At 37.6% G+C, this 10479-nt stretch overlaps 1 protein-coding gene and 1 long non-coding RNA gene across 2 annotated transcripts; one reads left to right on the forward strand and one right to left on the reverse strand.

Annotated features, from left to right (window-relative positions):
* Positions 1–286: 286 nt before the first annotated feature.
* LOC113474912 (zinc finger BED domain-containing protein 1-like) lies at positions 287–3271 on the forward strand (the record flags this gene model as incomplete). The annotated part of the gene is made up of 4 exons (XM_026837889.1): positions 287–403; positions 1039–2659; positions 2990–3138; positions 3266–3271. Coding segments are annotated over 4 exons (1893 nt in total), but the record flags the coding sequence as incomplete, so codon positions are not given.
* A 41-nt stretch (positions 3272–3312) lies between these two features.
* LOC113474909 lies at positions 3313–3741 on the reverse strand. The gene is made up of 2 exons (XR_003396629.1): positions 3516–3741; positions 3313–3438 (listed from the first exon to the last, which is right to left on the reverse strand). It is a non-coding gene; the product is annotated as an uncharacterized LOC113474909 (long non-coding RNA).
* Positions 3742–10479: the final 6738 nt, after the last annotated feature.

The following is a 10479-nucleotide window of genomic DNA, read 5'->3' on the forward strand; positions in this document are numbered from 1 at the left end:
AATTAGTATAACAGAAAACCCTGACTGTACCTTATAGCTTTTCGTTCATCATTATTTTGTATTTAATCTGCGGTTATCAATAATTAATATGTTTGCCATTTTTAGTTGATTAAAAGGTTTACAAATACTTTAAACAGCAAGTCTTCACTACAGTTCTAATCTTCAGACAAAAACTTTTTGACTAAATTAACAAATCTGCAAAAATGTCATGATAAATAAAAACTACCAACCTATGTTATTTCAACCACCTCCTATTATTATGATGTTTATTCATTAAAACTTTCAGGAGGAAGAAGAGAAAAAACGACAAAAAGAAAGAAGGTTAAACGAGGTGAATAAACGTCGTAGTTTGGAAGGTTTACAAAAAGATGCACTTCAGCGTCAAAAAGAATTTGAACAAAAGGTAAATGTTAGTTTGTTGGCATTTTGTATACGTGCTACGTGCATTGTGTAAACCATACATATTATTGGTTATTGGTTAAAAGGTTATGTTTTATGGTAAACGCAGTGCAAACAATCCAGGGTTAGCGGGTAGGCTTGGTTCGGCACTTATGATGCATTAGATCAGCGGTTCCCAAAGTATGGGTCCCGACTAGGGCTGTGGATTTTCGCCTTTTTTTGTTAACCGTTAACCGTTCAGTTTTAACCGGTTAACCGGTTAACCGATACAAGATTAGCTGTTGCTTAAAACAGCGTAGTGAGATACGCTGTGTGTCATAAATGGGGACTTTTAAAGCGTGGCGGCAATTTGTCCTTGATTGGCATCAAGCGCGTGGCTGACCGGATTTATATTGCAACACATGTGCGCACACGAGGCAACCTAAACAAATTCTTATCATTTAAGGTTTTGACGTGATGCATGTTACCATGGTTATTTAAAGATATTGCACCATCTTTAGAATACATTCCTCTATAAATACGTCATAATAACTTTTATACGATCATAAACACCAGTCTATAACAAACCCACACATTTTTTTGCTGCGTGTCAGTTATTAAATTGTATGCAACAATATGCCGGTTTCGAATGTTTGGCAGTGGTTTAGCAAGAGCGAATCAGATGTTTCGTGTAAGTTGTGCAGCAAAGGATTTAGTTTACGTTGTTCTACCACAACATTAAAGTATCACCTACAATCTAGCCATAAGGACAAGTTAGCAGGTGCAAGTGGACCCTCTAGTTCTGGATCGTCCGAATCTGATGTTTTAGTTCAGTCAGATATTCGTCAGTATCAAGTGCGACCAAAACTATCAGACGATGAATCGCGGCGTATTGATGTGTTGGTGTCGTCATTTATGTGGAGAGACATGCGTCCATTTCATATTGTGGAAGGGCAAGGATTTAGAGATCTTGTTCATGGCCTCAATCATCAATATAAAATAAAACACAGATCGACATATCAGGCAATCACTGAACGTACATACAAGAGTGCTAAATCTTTTTTACTAGACGTTTTGCAGCATGCCAACTATATGGGAATAACAACGGATATGTGGACTTCAATTCGCAACGACAGTTACATCACAGTAACCGTTCATTGGATTACTGATGATTGGAAAATGCAACACGGCGTTCTTACTACAGAGTGCATGACGGAGGCAAATACCGCTGAAAACCTTTCTCTAAGGTTAACCGATGTATTGGCGGAATATAGAATTACATCTAACAAAATAAGCGCAACTGTAACTGACAATGGCAGAAATATAAAAAAGGCTGTAGATCTATTGGATGACTGGACCCAATTGTCGTGTTTTGCACACACCCTACAACTTTGCGTTAAAGCGGGTCTCGATATTCCTGCAGTATCAAGAATGCGAGCTGGAGCACGGCGACTTGTTAACCACTTTAAACATTCATCAAAAGCAACTGCAGCACTACGTGAAAAGCAGTTCTCACTGCGACCAGGCGAAACTGTTCTGGACTTAATTACAGAGTGTCCAGCTCGTTGGAACAGCACATTCGACATGTTCGACCGCCTGCTTTTGCTTCAATGGTGCATTAGAGCTGTATTAACCGACTTCAAAATAACAAAACCCTCAGTTGCTTCATCTCTACAAATGTCAAGCACACAATGGGACCTCTGCCAATCACTTGTTCATGTTTTGAAACCATTAAAAATAGCAACAACAATGATGTCAGCAAGCAAATACCCGTCCATTCCCTGGATTTACCCAGTGTTATTCACGCTGCAGAAGAAACTGGAGTCTTGCGATATTGACAGTGGTGCAACCGCTCATTGCAAAACAGCTATACGAGAACAAATTGATAAACGTTTTTTTGCATCTAACTGGCATAGGAATTTGCCTGTTTTAGCATCAGTATTGGATCCGCGATATAAGTTTCTCAAATTTATAGACAATGATGCCACAAGGCAAGAAGTGTACGACCATCTTAAAGGACAAATCACAGAGTTTGCGGCTAAATATTCTGATTTCGAACAACATCTTCAAAGTGAAAGTACAAACGAAGCGCATACATTTGACCCCTTTGAGGAATTGTGTGGGAAAGATACGAAGAAGCAAACAGTGGTCGCACCAGAAGACGAAATTAAGGCATATTTACGCGAACCTGCGCAGCCATCAGACTCTGATCCGCTACAGTGGTGGAAGCTTAACGCAGCGCGTCTACCTACAATGTCGCTTATGGCCCGTTTCTACTTCTGTATACCAGCAACAAGTGTCCCATCTGAATGTATACCAGCAACAAGTGTCCCATCTGAATCGGTCTTTAGTAGTGCGGGCCATATAGTAAATGCAAAACGGGCGTCACTTACTCCTGCAAATGTAAACATGCTAGTGTTTTTAAACAAAAATGCACATATGATCATTTAACTATACTCTGCAAAGATTGTAAATAGCAGTTAAGATTGTAAATAGCAGTTTGTAACGTGTTGACATTTTAAATGGTGTTTGGAAATCTTCAATTGAATGTGAAATACACTCTTTCTATTAATTTTTCTTTTATTTTTTATGACTATTCATGACGTGGCAGGTTCGTGGTTGCGCAAGAGAAAAAATAGTTCACCTGAGGTATTAACAATCGAGATTGATAACGCAATCGCTGTTAGAGGAGTGCTCGATCAAAGCCACAGCGTCGCTTATCGCGAAGCTACAATCAACGAACGCGGACGCGCGTTTCGTGTAAATAATACATTGCTTAATATAAGTGTGTGCGGATGACGTCATAATTCGGTTAACGACTCGAACTTTTTGTTAGCGGTTAACCGAATAGTTTCGGTTAACCGGTTAACCGTTAACTTTTCCACAGCCCTAGTCAGTACTGTGTATTATGTTACGTATGTTGTCTTTTTCTTCAAATGATGGGTTTACAAACCACTCTGTAGCTTATTGATGAATGTATATCCAAACTGATACATGTAATTCACACACTCTTTCGTTTCCATCTTGCTTCTAAATGTACCGGTGTTGTCGACAATTTTCCTGCAGAACAAATTGAGCATATGTTCAACCTGTTTTACATTACACAACACAAACTCATGACATATACAAACATATACCTTCTACAAACTCTTGGTCCAGTAGTGATTAAGGCACAAATTTAATGTGCTGCTGTCCACCATCCATTTTGATCAATATTTTAAAGTAAATGTTTCAACATACAATTTTTTACTTAAAAAATCATTATTTCAACTACATCTGCATTATAGCAGTTTGATTAATAATTGTTCAGTAGCACCACACATCCTTTCTCATTGCCAAATTAGGATCATCATTCCTGTACAAACTATATTCGGTACTGTTTTTTATACTAAATGCATCCTAAAGATAGAAAAACAATATCCTAAAGATAGAAAAACTTATTGTTTGTAGCTGAAACTTCGTATTTGGTTGAAAACCATATATTTATATTAAACTAGTTTATAACTAAACATTGTCTAAACCCAAAAACAATATCCTAAAGATAGAAAAACTTATTGTTTGTAGCTGAAACTTCGTATTTGGTTGAAAACCATATATTTATATTAAACTAGTTTATAACTAAACATTGTCTAAACCCTCACTGCAAATAGTAAAACAAGCACCCGAACCTCAAAGCTAAATGTGAACTGACGCGCGCGCCGTGAAATGCCTCTTTTTTTCGAGACTTTTCTCGTCTGGACCACCTCGCGACTTGGTCCGAATTTGCAGTCTTTTTTGAAAGTGACTCAGCAAATATTTCCGAATTTGCAGTCTTTTTTGAAAGTGACTCAGCAAATATTTCCGCTTTTTCCGAAAAAAAAGCGGTATGCCTTCTTTTTTTTGGCCATGTGAACGGGCTATATGTATACCCGCTTATTGTGGCTATTTAACTAGAACAACACTATCTGATTTGTTCTTCTGGTGGTGTCGATTCTTGAGCTCTTGTTCGTTGTTTGTTAACATGTTTATCTGGAAATTTTATCCGAAAATGATTCGATTAACATCGATTGTAACAGTTCATTTCATAACATTGGTTTTTGCTCTTACATGTGGCCATTCGGACTTCAGACGCTTGTTGGCATTTGACTTTCACTATCGCCGTTACGAATGTTTTCGCATCCGGTGCTGAGGGCTTGCAGTGAGTGGAGAATAAGTAAATTATCAGTGGCAAAACGACGATTTAGCTCTTTGCCGTTACGGTGCCGTTACGGAAGTGGCTGAGGACTTTGCAGTGAGTACAGGATAAGTAAATTATCAGTGCAAAACGACTAAGTTCTGATAGTATCCGAGTTTCGCTTTAGATTTTAACTTTTCCTAAGGTAAGTTTTTCTTCCCCGGCCACTTCTATGTAGCGGGTTTATCGTAATGTCCACTGTGGTACAAATTTCTTTAGCTAGATTAAAAACACGATCCAGGACCAGTCTTAAAGCAGGCGCCAAAATCCAGTCGAGATTAAACCATGAAACTCAATAATGTGATAAACTTTCCTTGACAGCATTTTGTGATAAAGGGCTGCAGCAACGTCATTTCAGTTGGAGCCTGAGAATGCTATTTGTTTTAATCGGCCATAGTTGTAACAGATACAGATAGAACCTGTTCCTTTGAGTATTCTTGCTTTTGAACTGTTTTTAACATTTTTCTGGTTGTTAAGAAGATTAAAAAAATAATTGTGTGGAGGAACATTTTATAGGAGCTAATGGCCTTCTTTCTTCCTGCGATTTTTTTTAATGACTTCTACCCGATTTAAACGGTAAGCAGCACAATGCCACATAGGGCGATTGTCGATTTTGTTGCAACACCACAATAACAAACACTTTCATAGCGGCAGTACCCCGTCTGCTGCAATGGCTAAAAAACGTATGATCTGGTTTCATTCCACTTGTTCCAAGACTCGTGCAACGGTCTCCGAACGCATTCGGACAGGCGACAACCTTGTAAAACACCTCGGAATCAGTTACCCTGTTTACATGATCGGATTGGATTCAATCCGACTCGTGATGACGTCACACGCATTTCAAATCCAATCCGCTAAAACGTCGTATTTATGGCGTATTTCAATCAAATCGAAACTTAACGGGGACCGACGCGTATGTAGTCTTCAGTTTTAAGGCAATTTCTTACTAATACACTTTATTACTGCAATACGCTATTAGTACAGCTAGAAATATAACAAACAGCAGCAGCCTTTAAGTGCAATATTTTAAACTACTGAACTAGTTTGTCTAAAACTCCGAAGTTATTCATGTTTGTTGTCTCGAGTTCTAATCCAAGAATTGCCTGGTTCATGGTGGCAATTACCTTTCCTCGCATTTGCCAAACTTACTCTTGCAATTATCGTCGTGGCTAGCGCAGTTGCATTATAGGCGTCGATACTTTCAAGAAAATCATATTTTTTGGGGTGGCAAGACATTTTACAACGGCTGCGAAAAACGCGTTGTCAACAAAGAGAAAACATTCGCGTGTGTGTGCGCACGAGCTTCCAACAGGTATCGTGCTAGAAAGCCCCCTTTTTATTCGATTTCATCTAGCGCGATGGAACGAACGCAAGTCCTTGCTTCGCGTGTGTGTGCGCACGAGCTTCCAACAGGTATCGTGCTAGAAAGCCCCGTTTTTGTTCGATTTCATCTAGCGCGATGGAACGAACGCAGGTCCTTAAACCTAACAAAAATGATAAAAACAGAACGAAAAAATAATAATAGAACAAAAAATAATTCCAACACAAAGAACTACAGTCAAATAAATAAATTAAGAACCAAACCGGTTTCGTCGAGTGCGTTTTACTAATGAATTGATTAACAATGCTGTTTAGCAGTTTTGGAATGAATATTTAAAGGTTGTTTAGCCTCTGCGTCGAGTACAAATAAGTTTTGATACGGCGCAGGACGCTGAATGAACGCTCCGCCTCACAGGATGTTGTCGGAAGCACAATGTAAGTGGTTAAAGCCGTGTGCATATCGGCATGTTTTTTTTTCGTCATAGGAGCTTTCAGGAATTGGTCGCGAAGCTCCTTGATCGAGATGATTAGATTGTCACGACGACAGCGAGCAAACCACTGAACTCGCTCTCTTTATATCTTCAGTGTCCCAATCACCATAAAAATTTGAATTTTTTTGTATATTGGATTCATTCAAAGAAGTCTTCTAACAGGCGTCGCAATAAATCTGCCAGGCCGAGATCTAGCGCGATGGAACGAACGCAAGTCCTTGCTTCGCGTGTGTGCGCGCACGAGCTTCCAACAGGTATCGTGCTAGAAAGCCCCGTTTTTGTTCGATTTCATCTAGCGCGATGGAACGAACGCAAGTCCTAAACCTAACAAAAATGATAAAAACAGAACGAAAAAATAATTCCAACACAAAGAACTACAGTCCTTAGTAACGTTTCAAAGAAACGGTTTATTAACAAAAATGATAAAAACAGAACGAAAAAATAATAATGGAACAAAAAATAATTCCAACACAAAGAACTACAGTCAAATAAATAAATTAAGAACCAAACCGGTTTCGTCGAGTGCGTTTTACCAATGTATATAACTACATGTATGGAATCTCCCGCATTACGTCATCAATCGCAGCTTTTTCGTTCAAGCTATCACGCTTGACTGCACATGCAGAACTGCGGGGAAATCTGAATCTTTGTTTACTAAATAAACAACAGACACATTTTAGTAGTCGGTGGATTTACAGTGGATTCTTGGCAGATTTTGGTGTAAGTTTATTATGTTTTTTTGTAGTTTTAATGTTAATATTGTTTAGGTGATGGGTTCAAATGTTTATGTTTTTCCTGATTGTGATAATGGGCGCCCACAATTTTCTCTTTTTCACATCCCGAACAAGAAGTATTATGGAGGGGAAAAGCATGAATGGGCAGTTAAAATGGAATGTATCATACGGTCTTGTAGAGCAGATAGCATTTTGGAGAAAATATTCAAAAGTGATAAAATGCATATGTGTGGTGTTCATTTTACAGAAGATTGTTTTGTTATTACAGAAAGTAAGTTTGTAATTAAATTTTGTAAGTAAGGTAAGTTATAGGTAAAGTAAAGTTTGTAAGTAAGGTAAAGTTATAAGTAAAGTAAAGTTTGTAAGAAAGGTAAAGTTTGACAGTGCTGTATTATATAAAATGCACAATTTGTTTTCATTTGATAAGCAACAATTTAAAAATCAGCAAACAATATGTTTTAGAATAAAAAAAATTGAAGATTGGTTCAATTCCAACAATTAAGCTTCCGGCTAAACTCCAAGAAAAGCAGGACAAGTCTAAGCCGAGAATTCCTGTTGAGAGAGCACTACCAAAACCTAAGCCTGTTCATACTAACTTTCAATCGTTCTGCAAGGCTGCAGAAACTTACTTAAATAACAGATCAAGTTGTCGCTGGACAACAGGAAATTCAGGATCAACAGCATATTTTAGTAAAAGCTCAGATTTTTATACACCAGAATTTGAAATCTTCATTAATCAGGAATTGAGGTATGATGTTTATTATTATGGTTGGAAAGCACAGGTTTCTGATTTGAGCATACAACACACAACAATTGCATCAATTGTTGCATTTTGTGAGGAAGGACTAAATATTTGTGAGGGGGTTGCCATTTTAGATCCCAATACACGTCAGCATACCATCAACAAAAAACCTATTGTGTTTCAAAGTGGTCTTTTTTCACCAACAACAGTTTTAGCCATCAGGTAGGCTGGTAAATTTTGTATATGAACTTTTATTATTCTAATCATTATTATACCTACTCTTCAAACATAACATAAAAGGACTTTTCTAATGTTGTATTTAAAAAATTAGATCAATTTACCGCTTGTTGCGAACGGAACAGAATGAAAAACTGTGCATAGAACGTAAAAAGGCCCGGAGGAAAAGTGAAAAAAAAGAAAAAGACAAAATACGGTATGAAGCAAGTATGGGCTTACAACCACTGCAGAAAATCAGGAAAACTTGCCTGCACACACGAATGAAGTCAACAACTATTCAAGATAAAGATTCACGGTATCTATAATATCATATAGGCTATTCTCTTATTTTAAGGAACTAAATGTTGCTTATTTTCAGCATACAAGATTTACAAATACGCATTGAGGAGTTTACTAAAGGAGGAGTCGAAGGCAGTGTTGTTGTCACCAGAAGAAGCATCTGACATTAAAGACTGTTTTTTACAGGGTAAGCATGAAAACATTAGGGATATAGGAAAAGTACTAAAATCTACCAAATAAAACCTTTAGGAGAAAGAGATGGAATGGTTGATGAATTTCACAAGTTGTTTTGGGACGAGCAAGTTAAACTTATAGATCGTGAGAAAAAAGGATACAGATTTCATCCAAAGATAATTCAGTAATAATGTTTGCAAATCTTTAATCATTATAGTTTGATTATTACCAATTCTTTCAATTGTTGCATTTGTAACGCTTTTATCATTAATGGCAATTAATGAGGTAACCACGCTCAGTTCATGCTTTAAATTTGTTTCGATGCTTTTAATAAAAAACTTCCCAACATCATTTAACAACCATATACTTTCAGAATTTGGGTCTTTTAAGTTTATATATAATTCTTTACATGTTTTATAATATAAAGTCCTTAAAACTCTTCCTCCAATGTAGTATGCACCTTCCAATTCAGTCTCGTTTAGATCGATTGGGTTGAGTTCAACCATATCGGTGCTGGTGGGTTGCACATCTGCAATTCTAACATCAATAAGAATGTTAAGTAAAGTAATAAGAAGGCTTCTTTCTTCCCAAATGCTTGAATTGGGCAACAACTTCATGAACTTTTTGGTAAAACTGGAGTTTGTTTTTTCCTCATTATAGGCGGCGAATATGTCTGTTTTTCTACCCTCTTGACAAATATCTTCAAAATCAGAACCATACATTGCCTTTGCTTTTTTCTCAGCTAGTTGAATGTGGCTGTTTAATTTATATTTTATTGTAACTTTTTCTGGTAAAGTCTGTACACTTCCAGCGTCGTCCTGTTCGAGCATGTTTATATCTTCCTCAATGATACACCATAACCTCTTCTATTTCGGGATCTTCAAATAAAGTTGCCATGATTTTCGTCTTATACGCAGGTATGAGGCTTATGTGACAAAGTGGCGGCAACCAAGATTTTGTGTGCAGTCATGCATAACGACGTGGACGAGAATCCCAAGCCGTTATCGCTGTAAAAATGTGACGTCATCTATTACTTTCATTACATGTAGTTATATATACATTGGTTTTACTAATGAATTGATTAACAATGCTGTTTATGTCCCATTGCTTAGCAGTTTTGGAATGAATATTTAAAGGTTGTTTAGCCTCTGCGTCGAGTACAAATAAGTTTTGATACGGCGCAGGATTCGGCATAATAATTTTTTTTCGTCATAGGAGCTTTCAGGAATTGGTCGCGAAGCTCCTTAATCGAGATGATTAGATTGTCACGACGACAGCGAGCAAACCACTGAACTCGCTCTCTTTATATCTTCAGTGTCCCAATCACCATAAATTTTGTATATTGGATTCATTCAAAGAAGAGTCTTCTAACAGGCGTCGCAATAAATCTGCCAGGCCGAGCGATTGAATTTTTTTGTATATTGGATTCATTCAAAGAAGAGAGTGTTCTAACAGGCGTCGCAATGAATCTGCCAGGCCGAGCGACTGCGAATCATATCTTGCAGATATAGCCCCTGGGCAGCAAATTGCAAAACATTTTTGAACATATGGGCAAAATACTCGATTTCTGTTTCGCTTACGTCCGATTGTCTTCTTGGTCATCGAGGCAGGGCAGGCAAATCAATCTGCAGTTCTATTGCAGATGCGGCCGTTTCTTTAAAAAATGCTTAAAGGGCCTAAACACACCCCAAATGTACTTCGCTTTAATCGATAGAGTGTGTTTTTCTAATTCCAACGACACCTTACTTGTTTTAATCGGTTCTGTATAACCAAAGATATTCCAGCTCAAACACCGTGAAATTCAAAAAACTGATTTGAAAGTTGCGTGGCGAAAAAAATTGAGAAGTGTACTACACACGTGACAAACACGTCACAAAATTGTTAAGGCGTGGCCGCTCTCATTCAGAAAGG

The sequence above is a fragment of the Ciona intestinalis genome, unplaced genomic scaffold (assembly GCF_000224145.3).
Source record: "Ciona intestinalis unplaced genomic scaffold, KH HT000033.2, whole genome shotgun sequence".
Taxonomy (NCBI): domain Eukaryota; kingdom Metazoa; phylum Chordata; class Ascidiacea; order Phlebobranchia; family Cionidae; genus Ciona; species Ciona intestinalis.